General features: G+C 38.9%; 1 protein-coding gene across 1 annotated transcript in view; it reads right to left on the reverse strand.

The window, feature by feature from the left end:
- The window catches only part of thbs3a (thrombospondin 3a), a 46,599-nt gene extending 32,033 nt beyond the window's left edge, over positions 1 to 14,566 (reverse strand). Inside the window, exons 1-3 of the mRNA XM_055013453.1 lie at positions 14,188 to 14,566; positions 8,657 to 8,863; positions 1,713 to 1,966 (exon numbers count right to left, since the gene is read on the reverse strand). Of these exons, the coding sequence (XP_054869428.1) occupies positions 1,713 to 1,966; positions 8,657 to 8,863; positions 14,188 to 14,269 (543 nt within the window). The 5' untranslated portion in view covers positions 14,270 to 14,566. The remainder of the gene's footprint in view (positions 1 to 1,712; positions 1,967 to 8,656; positions 8,864 to 14,187) is intronic.
- Positions 14,567 to 15,540: the final 974 nt, after the last annotated feature.

A 15,540-nucleotide genomic window follows, 5' to 3' on the forward strand; every position in this document is an offset into this window, starting at 1 on the left:
GAAATTACCTCCTGTTTTCCTGAAACTGGCTGCCACTCCTCCTGTAATTTAAATCCAATCCAGAGCCACGTCCTTGTACTTTCATCTCTTCTCTGTTCTTCCAAAGTAGCATGGCCAAATAGTTATCTTTGTTTACTATTCTTCCAGAAAGTCCCTATGTGCTTATGGCAACTGTCAGATAAATTCACTCACAACACAATAGATATTATAATTACAGTCCGACTTTAAACAACTAGATGCTCCACAACAACATCACCCACAATCAGGACAACAAAGGTCCAAGTGACACACACCTTCTATCATGTGGATTTGTTTAATCCTATGAGCCCTTGGTTATTTTCAGGTTAGCTTTACTTAAATGCTTTGATTTTAGTCATTAGAAGAACTACCCATAGTTGCAGTATTAATGTCATAATCAAGAAAGAAAAAAACTATTTTGGATTATAGAAATGTTATGTTTTTACATACACTACCAGTCCTAAGTTTAGACACACCTTCTCATTCAATGGTTTTTATTTAATTATTTTATACACTGTAGATTAATACTGACATTAAAACTATAAAAGAATACATATGGAATTATGTTGTAAACAAAAAAGTGTGAATCTTCAGTATTATTCTACAATGTAGAAAACAATACAAACATCAAATGAGAAGGTGTTTCAAAACTTTTGACTGGTAGCATATATCTCACTGTAAAATGTTGGCAGTAGAGATATATATTTTTTTATAGTTGTGTAGAGTTTGTTTGGAATCTGGCATCATCAAAATCATGATGGTGAAATACTGTATGACTGGAAAAATATACACTTGACAGAAATAACTGTCATTATTCTACTGATGTGTTCCTATAGTCCACTTGCAGAGGCAGCAAACCAGGCTAATGTTGTAATGATGTAATATCAGCCCTGTTTCAGACACGATGCAGAAATGTGCTTTCATTTCTAAACATTATTACCATCTGGCACACAAAGAAACAACTAGTATCAGCAGAGAGGGCAAGTCCTGCTGTTTATATTGACTGAACAATCCATATTTATGGAACAATAGGAGCTTGGTAACTAATTCAGCCAGGCCTGAAAATACATAGATATGTTAATATGCAGTGATTGCATTGCATAGATATCATTATATCCACATATTAATGTAGCTATTCAATGATGACTTATTCAGTAACAGTAATGACTGTTGAGATGTACACTTAGCAGTATGCAAGTTCTAACTATGATTAAATTTGTTATAACTTCAAATGTATTTTTCTCGACAGCACTTCATCCCACAGAGAAACACTTGACATTGTTGCAAATGTCAGCTCATTCGGTTTCATTTGATATGTGACACACAATGCTGCAATAAATACTTCAAGAGCGATTTAGCTGAGAAGAAGGGATTTAAATTTCAATGCAAAATGCATCTGTTGGGTTCTAAGGGTTAACAGAACCATACTGGTGGGTATGAAGGATCTTTCTGCAATCAAAGTACCTCCATTCTAATGGTAACGACTTATATTGACCATCAAAAGGCTGTGATATCTTTTCCTCACTGCTCAGTCCTCACAAAGTTCATATTCTTGCTAAACATATCAACATTATTCTTGATTTTGTCTTTAGTCCAGTTTACACATAACAAGGAATATCCTCACAACAGATATTTAGCATTTTTCCTTAATTAAAGACTTAATAATTTATTTTTTATTCATTTATCTCTCTAACCTGGAGTCTGGCGTATGCCTTCTGTCCATGTCTGATCTCCACCATGTCTGCCTCCCTGGGCAGAGGAACCAGTGGTGGCAGGCCCTGGCTGGAGTCGGCCAATCGGCAGTCGACGTAGAGCTCCATCTGCATTTGTTCACGGTGGAGGCCGCCGAGCCTCAGGATGATGGAATGAGTCCGCCCATCGGCCAGGTTGGCGTTCTGCAGGTTCACCGTGTGGAGCTTCCCATCAGCGCGGACGTAACGGACCAGGACTGATGAAGAAGAAAAATTAGTCTGATATCTGGTTTGATGGTATCAAGTTCATTCCATACAAATCAACAAACTGTGTACAAACTAGTTCCCTCCTGAACCCCTCAGAATCAGCTGCTTTTTTTTGGACAAAACCTTTAGTATATTCATTAAAATCAGACCATCATACTCTATTATTTTAGTGTTACAAGCCCTTGGAGTACTGTATACAGGAGTGGGTGTCAGGGCCCCCACCTCCATCCCTGCTCCAGCTCCCGCCTGACCTCCGTTCCTCCTCCCTCTCTCCCCCTCTCCCTCTGATGCCTGATAATTAATAACTATTAATTATCTGTCATCCTCAGAACTCCGGGCAGCTGTGGTGCTGCACACCTAAGAATCATCCTCGCAATAAAAGCCGGTCTCTCACGTCACACTCTGCCAGATCGTAAACTCTGCTATAGCAGTCAGTTCACTCTAGCTACCTATAGTTCGTTTCTCATGAGAAAACCCTGTACGAATATTATCTTTTCCTGCCTAGATCGCCGACCAGCTGCCCGGTTCTCCAGTCCCACTTACCCCCTGCAGTGTCCGGATTCCCCTCCTGACCAGACCTCTCTCCCCCTGGACTCGTTCCCCCCCTCCTGCTCCTGGACCCCAATCAGCCGAGCTCCAGCCCCTGGAAGGATCCCACCAGTTGCGCACCTCTGTCCCCAGAAAACCCAGCCTGCTGCCTCCCTGGAACTAGGCTCTCCTGCCCGCTCTCCACCGCCAACCAGCGTCCACCACCGAAGACGCCAACCGGACCGCCGGTCCCTGGTACCATCACCCTCCTCCCCCACCACTTCCCCATAGTTAGTCACTCAGTCTTCACACTCCCTAGCCCCCCCCCGCCCCCCCAGCACTCCATCCAGAATTACCATTGTATAATAAATCCGTCTTTGATCCAGTCTCGCCTCCTCTGTGTGCTCTCTGCTCGGGTTCACCCCTCGCCCTAACAGTGGTTTGACATTTTGCACTATTTATTTTGCTTTTTCCAGCATTTTTGAGACTCATAACTCCATACATGAAGAAGATTGACACATTTAATCTTTATAACATAGCAACCAAATTATTATTTTGCCAAAGACGGAATATGTCTAGAAGATGAGCCTCATATCAAAATGCACTGTTTAAAGTTTTCTCTGGTGAATTATCTGACAACAGAAAACTCATCCAGGCTACCGATGCTTGTTTCTGTGACTATATGTCATAGACATTAAACTGTAGCTGGACCATAGCTGGTCACAGACAAAATAAACAAAAACAGTATATTTAGATTCATAACTTTAGATTATGACACTTGGAATGGATGTAAAATTGATTTGGTTGTAGTTTTTAACAGAACTCAAATGTGTTTTTCTGCCCTAAACTTTCCTGTGTCTATCTCCTGTATTTATTAAGTTATGAGGCTCAGAAATAATAGAAAAGTAACAAAAATTAAGGACTGTTACCCACCAACATTAGGGTCTGTAACTCTGGAAATATTCATAGTATGAAGACAAAACTTTGCATGGCTTCATTAAATATATTAAAGTTATTGTAATTTTAAAAAAAAATGTGCTCATTCTGAGGAGGTCAAGTAGGAGACAATGATAGATTTTTCATTAACTGACCTCATTAAGTGTGTGAGTGATAGGATAGTAATTAGAGTGGGACCTGATAGTCGTAGTGTTGTCTCACCTAAATCTAGACACAATAATGCAGAAGTGTGTCTGTTAGGCTTTTTGTCACATGATGCTACAGCACCTAGTGCAGAACAGCACTGAAGTATTTGCAGATGAAGATAAAAATGAGCTATCAGATCATTTAGAAGCTGAACCAGAGCTTGAAGATGGCAAAATCATCTAGCGTCCTATAGTTCCCTCAGCTGTATCGATCCTGCTGCTATAAACACACAGGTAGTTTTCAAGGTCAAATTTGCAGCTTGTGAAGCCAGAAGATTGGACAAAGTCTCTTGGTAAACCATAAGCTGCAGAAAAGGAAAGAGGAGCCATGACTTTCAAAAACCGATGAAAGTCAAAAAGTCTTGGGTAGGGTTAGGTTATACAGAATCCGGACCAAAGAAACACTGCAGAACACATGACTGTGATTTATGATTACTGCGCTGACTGATTTGTTAGGTGTGGCTCTACGAGAAGAGCAACATAAGACAGTAGAAACATCAAATATATCAGTTTGACCTGAAGAATAATCATCAAGATAAAAACTATTATTATTACTATTACTATTATTGAGCTTGTTGTTGTTAGTAACAAGCTATAAACAGGCTACAGCAACATGATTTTATTATGTGTCTTCATCTGCCTCGAATAAATATTGGTATTGGGTGTTCTGGTGTCAGAAAAATGCATTTGAGGGTTGATCAAGAACATGACGTTTGCCCCTGGTCAGAGCGAGGCTGTGAACAGGCAGCAGTTTCATCTGCACTCCGGATGAGAAAATGGAACAAACCTCATGGAAAACATTAAAGAGAGTAAACAGCCTGAAGGAGTGGACTGTTGGCAGCACGAAGAAGGAACGCTGACCAATAAAGGGCCACAACATGAAAAGAAAAAACACTAGAGTGTAAAAAAAACAACACAAATTCCAGTCTAGGGGTGAGGGGCTCCACTGATCTTCAAAAATGATTAAAAACACCATCCTGCTGCCCCAGAAACTCACAACACAGTTATTCCATCATAAATCATGAGGGTCTTGATTCTTTTTTAGTTATTATAATCTATAGATATTTAAAATGGTATCTGAGACATTTTAGATTGATATATCCAAGATTTTCCAACTAAAATCATTTTAAAAATTGCCCATCGACTCACTTTCAGCATGCTTTATTTTTGCACATTGAAATTGGAAGTTGTTTGAACCATAATATCTCCACAATAGTCTGCAAATTTCACTGTTATTTCTCATTATGTCATTGACTCAGCATCTGCAATGTTGGACAAAAAAATCAAATAGTCTCTGAAATCCCAAAAAATGAAGCTTAACTCATGATATTTTCTGAACCATATGAAGCTGCATGTGTCTTCAACTAACTGATTGAGCAGGCATGACAAGTTGTACTATAAAGACAAAAATATTGGTAAATAGTGTAATCAGAGTAGAGCAGAGTTCTCGAGTTTCAAAAGGGTCCTCCTACAAAAGTACTTTTTTTTAAGGACACCTTTATCCTGAGATATGGCCTTAAATTTTAATGTGCAAAACAATGTGCAGAAAGACGGTTGACAGGTACATTTTTCTTTTCTTTAAGCTTTGTAAAGTATTTGATAGATCAAGGTAAAATTTCACCAGTGTCTTCATAAATATATTTTTTTAATGTAATTTTCAGGCAAATTAGAGATGATTAAGTTGAATATTTTCCAAAAATTTGATAATTTAAATGGAATGAGTCTATAATTCCAAATGTCGATTCATTCATGACTGAAAATAGTCCCCAGAACCATTTCCTTGTTTAATAAAATCTGTATTTAGCAGCTGTTAAAGAAAAAAGTGGTTTTAAAAAATGAAACAATTCATGCGTGAAGCGGTTTGACATTTACATTTTCAATAGGAAACAAGTTTATGTGGTTCTTTCAGAAGTTGAATATTAAATCTGTTGTTCAAAACAAGACATATTTTGCGTGCCAAAATTTTTTGGCAATTATTGTTGCGATACACAACAAAAAAATGAATATTTTATGCTTCCAGCTTCAAAAATCTGAGAATTTGTTGCTTTACATTATCAAACATGACTGTCAGTTGAATATTTTTGAATTCTAGGCTGTTGTTCAAAACAGGACACATGAAGGTGAAACATTTGCCAGTGGGAAGGCTCAACAGATATTTTTCACAATTTCTTGACACTTTAGAAATAAAATAATTGATCAACTATTTCAAAAAGTAGTTGCAGTTCTGCTGTAATGAAAATGTAATTGTACAGTTAGATTCAGTGACTGAATGTTCTCCAAGAAATGCAGGATTTGGCTGCTTCCCTGTTCTGTTTTTATTTTGTCCTGAGTGACACACAAAAACTCTTCAGTGAACTGTAAAAGGTCTTTGATAACCCCTAGAACATCCCGAGTGACTACTAGAACCTTTTCAGCAATCCACAGATCCTCCACAGTGAGCTATATAAGGTTCTCAACCCTTCCAGCCTCCCACATGACCACTAGAATCTCTCTGACAACCCCTAAAACTTCTTCAGTGAAGAGATTTTTACTACCCCAGTGACCCATAGAATGTATTTAAAGACAACCAGAATCTCTTTCACAACCCACAGAACATCCTCACCAGCCAGTGGATCCTCCCCATTACCTCTAGAACCTTTAAACTGACCCTAAGAACCTCCTGAATAACCACCTCATAGGTAATGCTCCTCCTCCTCTTAAGAACCTCCTTAATGACCATTAAAATGTCTTTAGAGATCCATAGAACTTCTTCTGCGACCTCTAGAACATCTTCACTGAAGACATTCTAGTAGTCATTAGGGAGTTTCTAATTGCACAATTGTGCACAAGAACATCCTCAGTGGGAACGAGAACCTCCTGAATGACCATTAGAGTGTCCTTCATAGATGTCAGTCAATAGAACCTTTTCAGTGACCCATAAAACCACCTTAATGTCCACTAGAACATTTTCAATGGAAACGGGAACCTCTTTAATGGACAATGGAAAGTCTTTAAGAATCCACAAACCCTCTTCAACGACCAATAGAACATCCTCACTAACCACTGGCTGTTCTTCTGTAACTTAGGATGAAGATAGGATTAGGATATCCTTACTACCTACGGGAACCTCCTCTATGATGTCTAGAGCATAATACTGTGAACCGAAGACAGAAATGTATGAATCATGAGGGAGATTTTTGTGCCAGATATTGCTCAGAAGAAATCACACATCACATGGTCCCTAAAGTCTCTAAAATTACCACTGGCACCTCTTCAGAGAAGAAACGTTATTAGGCACTTTTTTTTTTTTTTTAATTTAATAGATAAAATATTTAGGTTGCAGCTCTGTGGTAACAAAAATGTGATTGTACTGATTTAGTGAATGAAAGTTCTCTAATACTCTGATGGAGAATTTTGCTGCTTCCCAGTTCTGATAATAATATACATTCAACAGAACAACTGCCACCCACCAGCTGAAATCAGCAACAACCATGTTAACATTTCACTTAAATGAGACACTGCTGAGAGCTGCTCTGTCTGAATACCGCAGATATCAACAAACCGACTGTTCACCTTGAAATAAATCTAATATAAATACAAAGAATACAAACAACACTTCAGGAAGCAGCAGGAGAAGGAGAGATGAAGGTTTCATGCTGAACTCAGTCTCCTGTCTGGAGGTCAAAGGTGGCGCTGAGCCCAAACATCAACACAGAGCAGTTTATGAAATGTCGGCTCAGATTATAGTGATCATGCTGTCAGAGCAGCTGCAGGCTGAACTCACACTCTGTCATTATCTGGATAAAGAATGTATTAAAACGACAACACAGCCAGAACCGGATTCCTGTACAGGGCTCTGAAGCCCAGCACAGACCGGCTTATCAGACCAGACGGAATCCTCAGATCCAAAAACGTAAAACTTCAGGGCATTCTGAGAACGAGATGCAGCAATGAGTCCGTCGCACACAGCTTCATTAAGCATCATCTGAGCACTTGATAGATCTGCCTTAAATGTCATATTTCTTCTGCAGTCGACCATCGTCGTCATCTTTATTAAGTTCTAGTTGAGATCTCAGAGTTTCCACACGTCTGGGGTCTGGTAGGATGGATTCCAGGGAGATGTATGCAAAATAATGAGGCAGACCCAAAGAACATTCCCACAGGACCATCACTCAGAGGACACAAACCATAACAACTCTTTAGTGAACCACAGAAGGTCTTTAGTTAGAACTTCTTGATGACCACTAAAACCTCTTTCTTGACCCATAAATAGCCTTTCAATCCTCCATAAAAACTTATCAGTTAACCATCAGGTCTTCAGTATCCCCATGAAGATCCCAAGCTACCACTACAACCTCCTCAGTGACCCATAGGACCTCCTTGATGACCTCTAGAGGCTCATCATAGAGCTTCCATATTTAATCACTGACAGAATATCCTGACTAACACCTGGAACCTTTTAGATTTCCCCAAAAAACCCCAGGAAAAACTAGAGTTTCTTCAGTGACCACTAGAACCCTTCATTTACTCATAGAACCCCTGTGGGTAACTTTCCAGGGACCACTGCACTTTGTAAAGAACCACTAGAACTTTCTAAAAGACTCTGATATGTTTCCTAGTGACGTATGGCGTATTATCTTAAAATCTTCAGGTTCCCTTACATTTAGAGGTTTGTGCTCAGTTCTGTCAGATATCACAGATCCTTCACTGACAAAATGAAGGTACATTATTTCCTACCACATTTCTTGCCCCCTGACTCCAGAACCAGGATTTCTTCCTTACATTTCATCCTAATTACCTGGAACCTCCTCTGAGAATCTGTGCTGTTTCCACTGAGTGAAATATTCAAACCACAGACTCCATGTTTCTGTGGAAATGTTCTACAGGTCTGCTGCCTCATGTCACACATGTTCCCCTTAATTCATCCTGACAGATTTAGGATCTGTGGAAACTTTGAGATTTAAAAGTGAAGAGGATTTGAATGGAGTCTGGCTTAGTGCCGTCAGGCTCAGCAGTTATGTTTCCACCAACCTTTACTGATCTTCCCCATGACGGCGACCTCCAGGTACTTTCTGTTGTCCTGTTTGCTGTAGAGACCCAGCAGGACTCCACCCAGCTTCGCTGGCAGTCGAAACGTAGACACCACATAGACGTCACTGAGCGCGCTCAGACCACCTGCCAGCTTCTCCACGGCTGAAATGCTCTGCTTCGAGTCTTGAAGGCTCAACACATCAATCACTGAGGAAGAAAGAGGGACAAACACCTGTCGTTAACACCAAAAGAAAGAGGAAAAGAACTCAGAAAAGATCTGGCTTTATAGCACTATTTGGTTCATTTTTATGAACACTGACTGCATTTTAAACTGATCTGTTATTTTATGACAATAGTTGTAACTTTAAATCCATCTCTACAGCACAGATTCCTCCCAGAACTCCAACAACCTGTTCCAAAAGCTTTTTACTGGAGCTGTAACATCCGGGTGGACTGGTCGTCTGGTTGGTCGATATGTTCTCATCTGAACAAACTGTCAGTGGTCAGAAAATTACTGGTGTTATTTCAGAGGGAGAAAAGTTAGGATGGTCCCAGGTTTGATCAGTCATTTACAATTTAGTATGTGCTGATATTGGTCCCAGTCCAATTTTCAAAGCCAGTACACACATCAAGTACATTAATGTTATTAAAATCAATCTAATGTATATGCTTGACAAGGGAATAGATTGACAAGTGAATAGCTAAAGGAATTCTGCAGGTTCATCAGCTTAAAGCCTTTTAAAGATCTTTTTAAACAGGTCTTTCACAAAAATAACTGTAATTAAACTGCACTTTTCTAAGTAAAGTCACACAATGTTAAAACCAGGATTAAAACTTGAAGGAATACGATGAGGCAGTGAAATCAGATAACTAAAAATAATACAGGTAAAAGGAATAAAATTCCAAGGTCTGTCATATTTTGTGTAACTGTTGCTATGGTTACAAGTGATGTTGTATGTGGTTAAAAGGAGGGACTCATTTTACCTGTTCATACATGAAATGTCTCCCTGCAGGCTTGTTTCATAAAAGTAAAGTGCATTTGACTTAAGCTGGCGAACACAAACACCTCGGATGAAGAACAACAAGAAGCTGATGATCTGTCTCAGCTTGTCCTCCATTCAGGACGCCTTTGTCCAAATTAAAACAACACACTGATGTATGACTAAAGCTGAGACTGAGTCTTTGAGTGAAAATGTTCAGAGTGAGTGAGTGAGCACAGAACTTCTTCAGTGATCTCTAGAACCTCTTGACTGACCACAAGCAAATCTCTTCAACAACCTAGCGAACCTCCTCAGTGACCCATAGAACCTCTTTAACAACCCAAAGAACCTCTTCAGTGACCAATAAAATCTCTTGAATGACTTTAAACTTTCTAAATAACCCCTAGAACATCTTAATGACCAACAGAACCTTTTGAACAACTTATAGAACCTCCTCAGTAGAGACTGGATTGGCTAAAGTAATTTTAATGTGTGTGTGTTAGTGTGCATTTTCTAGGAAAATCCAATGTCGGACGGGGACAAAAACATTAATCAAGACATCTGGAGTTACCACATGTCAACACAAGACCTCACAGTTGTAGAAAAACCTCAGGACTAAAACAGTGACTTCACAATAAACTGATACAGTAACATGTATTTTGTTCCTCTGCTGTGCTGCTCAGACTCTCCCACTGAATTTGACTGAATGATCTGAATAAATATTCTTTGATTCCTTACAGTGTTGATGCTTCTACAACCTGTTTTTCCATTTCTAAGCTGTTTACAGTAATTTCTAGGTTGCCAGGTTGTGGAAATCCTCCTTCAGCTCAACACACTTTAGCTCTTTATCTGATTCTTCCAGTGCAGTGTTTTACCTTCTGGAAAAGAGCTGCAGCACATCTGTAACCCAAAACCCACAGCTGCACACTTGACAGGCTTCCCTCTCTTTTGAATAAATGATTTTCCAGGACATGAGCCTGGTATGATAGATGGGATCAAGCCCTCAATTTCCACAGACCACATTTACACTTGTCTGTCCAACCTGGACTTGATTAACTAACTGTTTAAAACACAGTTTGGAATGGGGAGAGTTTAAAGGCACAGTTTTCAGATTTGTAAAACCATCATGTGTTTGGTTTAATCTGGACATAAACGATTTCTCTTTAATAAATAAAATTAAGGTTTTACAAATCTGAAAACAGCTTTTAATCTAGTCAAAATTTGAAATGTGAGCTCAAACATGCTTTACATTATTCTATTTATCAGTTTTTTTAGTTTGCCTGATTCCTATCTTACAGGTTCTTGGTAGCGTATTTTTTTGGATTCATGACTTTTATCTTCGCTTTTTTAAAAACGCACACTGAAATGATGCTGCTTTCCTTTATTGTGCAAAATCTTTAAAAAACAAAAAACTTTTACGCAAACTTTCCTGTAACTGTTGACTTCAGCGAACTGCATTAAGAGCTAAAGCCACAAAAAGCTATACATCTAAGACTACACCTCAATGAAAATTTAGAAAAGATGCCATTATATCCCCTGAACTAATATTAAGTTAACATTATCTAAATGGTTGACATAATAATGTTGCATCGACTTAACGTGTAACTTAAAGTAAAATTCTGCACTAGTTGATTTTTACCTAAACTCAAGTTGAGGTAACTTAATAAAACTGATTTAATTATTTTTTTCTTCACCTTGAGGTCAGGATTTTGAATCCACTCACCTGTCTACCTCACACTGGAGCAACTTAATCTTTTTAATTTGCCAACTTAAAACCTTGTGTTCATCACAATGTTAATTATGTACATTACACTTAAACATTCCTTTAAAATAACTAACTTTTATGTGCAATCACTTTAAAAACTTGCATTTATGCTACCAATGATTAAAAAATTTAAAATGCTTTTGATTTTGGGGGAAAAGCTAATTTCACTCACTCAGTGCAGTTTGTTGGTTGAACATAATTTCATTCGATGTTTTCAAAATTTAAGACTGATACAAAATGTTTTCATTTGTATGGGAAAGTACAGTAATCTTGTGGAGATGTGAGGGCTGTAGCCCGTGCAGGAGAAAATCTAGTTAGCAAATAACGTTGGACCACAAGGCAGCTGCTCATTGTTTGTTTGCCAAACTAGCCTCTATGCAGGCATTATGTAAATGTGTTATGTGGTGATGTAGATAAGTAACACAAGAAACTTGTGAACTTCAAACAAGGCATTTCAGTCAGGCATTGAGCGAGGTTTTCTGTGGGTGACAGGACTTGAGCTTTGTAATTGTGCAGATGTTATAAATGCAGAAAAAGCAGATATACAATATGAAGGTGAAACTGCAGAATATGGGCTCTTTAAACCTCCACTTAGAGGCTCTGCTGTTCTTTTTGAAGAGATGAAGTGTGTGGCATCATCATGAAATGACTGTAGATGTATTTGGGATTTATAAAGATCTCCAAATGATTTAAAATCAATCATTCCACAGGAAAAAAAAAATCATCTGCAAATTTAGCCCAAGAGCAGAGATTGAAAAAAGAGTCCTCAAGAAGCCAAAGGTTTTAGCCCTGGATCTGCAGGTAATTTTGCAGCTGCTGGTGTCAAAGTGCTGCAGTTACAATCAGCAAGTGATCATTTGAGCTGCAGGGGAGGTGTTCCAGGAAAAAGCCTTTACCAGTAAACACGCACGCAAAGAGAAGGCTTTTTAAAATAATGAGCTCTGGACAGACGAGCCAAACACAGAGCTGCTTGGTCGCAGTAACAGTCGACACGTTTGGCAGCTCTTCAGGAGAAGAGCCTTGCGCCATCTGTAAAGGCTGGTGGAGGAAACGTTCTGGTTTGTTTCAAAATGATGACAAACACACACAAAACCACTACAAAGAGACACAATACAAATTCAGGGAGGCACACTATGACCTCAGTGAGACACAAAATGACAACAAAGACAAACAAAACCACATAAAAAAACTGAAAACGAATTGTGACACCAAAAATGACCTCAAAGAGACAGAGGTTTACTTTACTTTTTTGTTTACTTTTGGCACTAACCAAATAAGACAGCAAGTTCCAAAGAGACACAAACAATTACAAAGCGGCACAAACGACTATAGAGACACGTGACAACGAAAAACACGACACTAACCTTGATGAGACACACAATGACGAAGAGACAAAAAACAACTGTGAAAAGACACAAACAACTACAAAGAGAATCTAAACTACTACAGATACAAACTACAACTAAGCCACACAATATGACCACAAAAAGACAAAAGACTACAAAGACAATCAACACAAAACGACGACATAGACACAAACAACTACAGAGACATAAAGCAACTACAAAGAGACAAAGTACCACAAACAGACAGAAAACAACTGCGAAGAAACGCAAATATCAACAAAGATTCACGGATCTACAAAGAGACAGAGAATGACAACAAAGAGACAAAACAATCACAAAGAGACACATATGTCAGTAAAGAGACACAAAACCAGTACAAAGCCACACAAACAACGACAGAGGCACAAATGACTACAAAATGACACGAAACAACTGCAGAGACACAAAACAACCACAAAAAGACACAAAACAAGTGCAAAGAAACACAAACAACTACAAAGAAACAAAGAGACACAAAACAACTACATAACGACGCAAAACAATTACCAAGACACACAAAAGTCAACAAATAGACATATAACAAAGACACACAAATTGCAAATAGACACAAAACAACTACAAAGAGACACAAGACAACCACAAAGAGACAAACGAATGGTCAGAAACACTAAACAACCAAAAAAAAGACACAAAACAATTACTAAAAGAAATCCAATGTCAACGAGCAGACAATTACAGAGAGACACAAAACCAAAGACTACAACTACATGTGAATATTATAAGTTTTGCAGCAAGGAAACGGCCAATAGATCATGACATTTTTGCAGATATAAGTGCTACGGATCCATTTCTAAATTTCGAATTTAGTCAAATAAAGAGCTGAAAACACAAAAAAGGGAGGATTGATAACAATCTGGCAACCCCAATGAGTAAATACAGAGTAAAGACACATGCCAGCAATCAGAAACCTTCAAAGACTATTCCTTGAAAGCTCCCTAAAGGTTCCTTGAAGGTTTCTGTTTGCTGGGATTATCATTTATGGTATAGGTCTGGAATTCAGAGTAGTGTTTATACATCTTTAAAGACTCAGTGTTAATTAATAATGATTAAAATGGCAACAGTAGATAAATACTGCATATAATTCAGTATTAAACGGCAAATTCCATATTCTAATGGAGAGTATTGCCATCAGGTATACATTAACCATTTAAGTAAAAATACAGTAAAATATTATCGTTTCGTAAATCGCTTATAGTGCAATAATAAATGTTTTTTATTAAATAAACGTACATAAGACAGTATACCAGCCGTTTTCTATAAAATGTTAGTGTTACAGTAACACAAATACGTTTCCTTCTAAAACGGTATGCAGTAGTTCAGATGGGGACCTGAGAGCAGCATCTGTGCAGTAAAAGTACTCTCCAGACACTTCTCGGTTACCTTGAACGGCTGGTCCGTCCGGCACTCCCGCCGTGAGCTGAGCGCAGATGACTGACAGCAGAACCGGGACGCTCCAGCCCATGGTGGAGCAGGAGGAGGGCAGTCCGAACCAGCAGAACCGGGTCTCAAAGCTTCGGAGAGGACACACAGAACCGGTCCGAAAAGCTCCCAGAGCTGTCAGCGGGGGGGAACCGAGGAATGGAGAGTTTGAGTCCGGAGGAAGGAGCAGGAGGGTCGTGGCAACAGGCTGGATCCACACCGGGGAGACAGCTGCGGGGAGCGGATAGACAGAGCACCGACAGACCGACCGACCGACCGACCGAGCGCCTGGTCCACCGGAGGACTCACTGACGGTCCGGTTCACGAGCACAGCTGGAAGCTGCTGCTGGCGCGCGCTCAACTTGCCTCCGAGCGGCGCGTGCGCGCAGCGTGATTAGCAGATGCGCGCGACCGAGGAGGGAGCGCATCGAGTTCATAACCAGATAAACAACTTTAAACCGAATTACATTATTTGATAATAATAATAAAAAATCCCCACAGGTTAGTCAATCTGCAGTTGGTTAAAGTTAAAAGAAAACAAAGAGAATTTAAGTGATAATTTTATATTTCCGTCAAATAGATGCTACAGAAAGAGGCAAAACGACACGAAAAACTCACATGGCTACAAAGAGAATAAAACGCTACAAAGACACACAAAACTATGACAGAGACACACACAGAAAAACAACTACACAAAGACAAACTACTACAAAGATACACAAAACAAGTACAAAGAAACAAAAGTATTACAAAGACAAAAAAAGGCTACAAAAATACACATGACTACAAAGAATAAAACACTACAAAGACACACAACTACAATATTACAAACAACTACAAAGACAGAGAATAAGTACAAAGAAACAAAAGTACAACAAAATGACACAAAATGATTAAAAATGGGCACACAACAACTACAAATTGAAACAAAACGACAACAAATAGACACAAAACGACTACAGAGACACAAAACGACTACAAAAAAGCTAACATGGCTTCAAAGAGAACGAAACAGGACGAAGACACACAAAACGACAAAGACAAAAGTAGTACAAAGAGAGAAAAAAAACAAAAAAAGGACACAAAACAACTACTAAGAGATACAACACTACCAAAGAGACACAAAACCACTACAAATAGAAACAAGGCAACTACAAATAGATACATTTTCAAGGATACAAAAACAACTACAAAGAGACACGTCTACAAACTACTACAAAGCAACACACAAACACCTCCGACAGACAAAATAATGAAAAAAGACGCAAATGACTGCAAAGAGAACAAAACTACTACAAATGGGCAAACATTAAC

The sequence above is a fragment of the Amphiprion ocellaris genome, chromosome 9 (genome assembly GCF_022539595.1).
Source record: "Amphiprion ocellaris isolate individual 3 ecotype Okinawa chromosome 9, ASM2253959v1, whole genome shotgun sequence".
Classification (NCBI taxonomy): Eukaryota; Metazoa; Chordata; class Actinopteri; family Pomacentridae; genus Amphiprion; species Amphiprion ocellaris.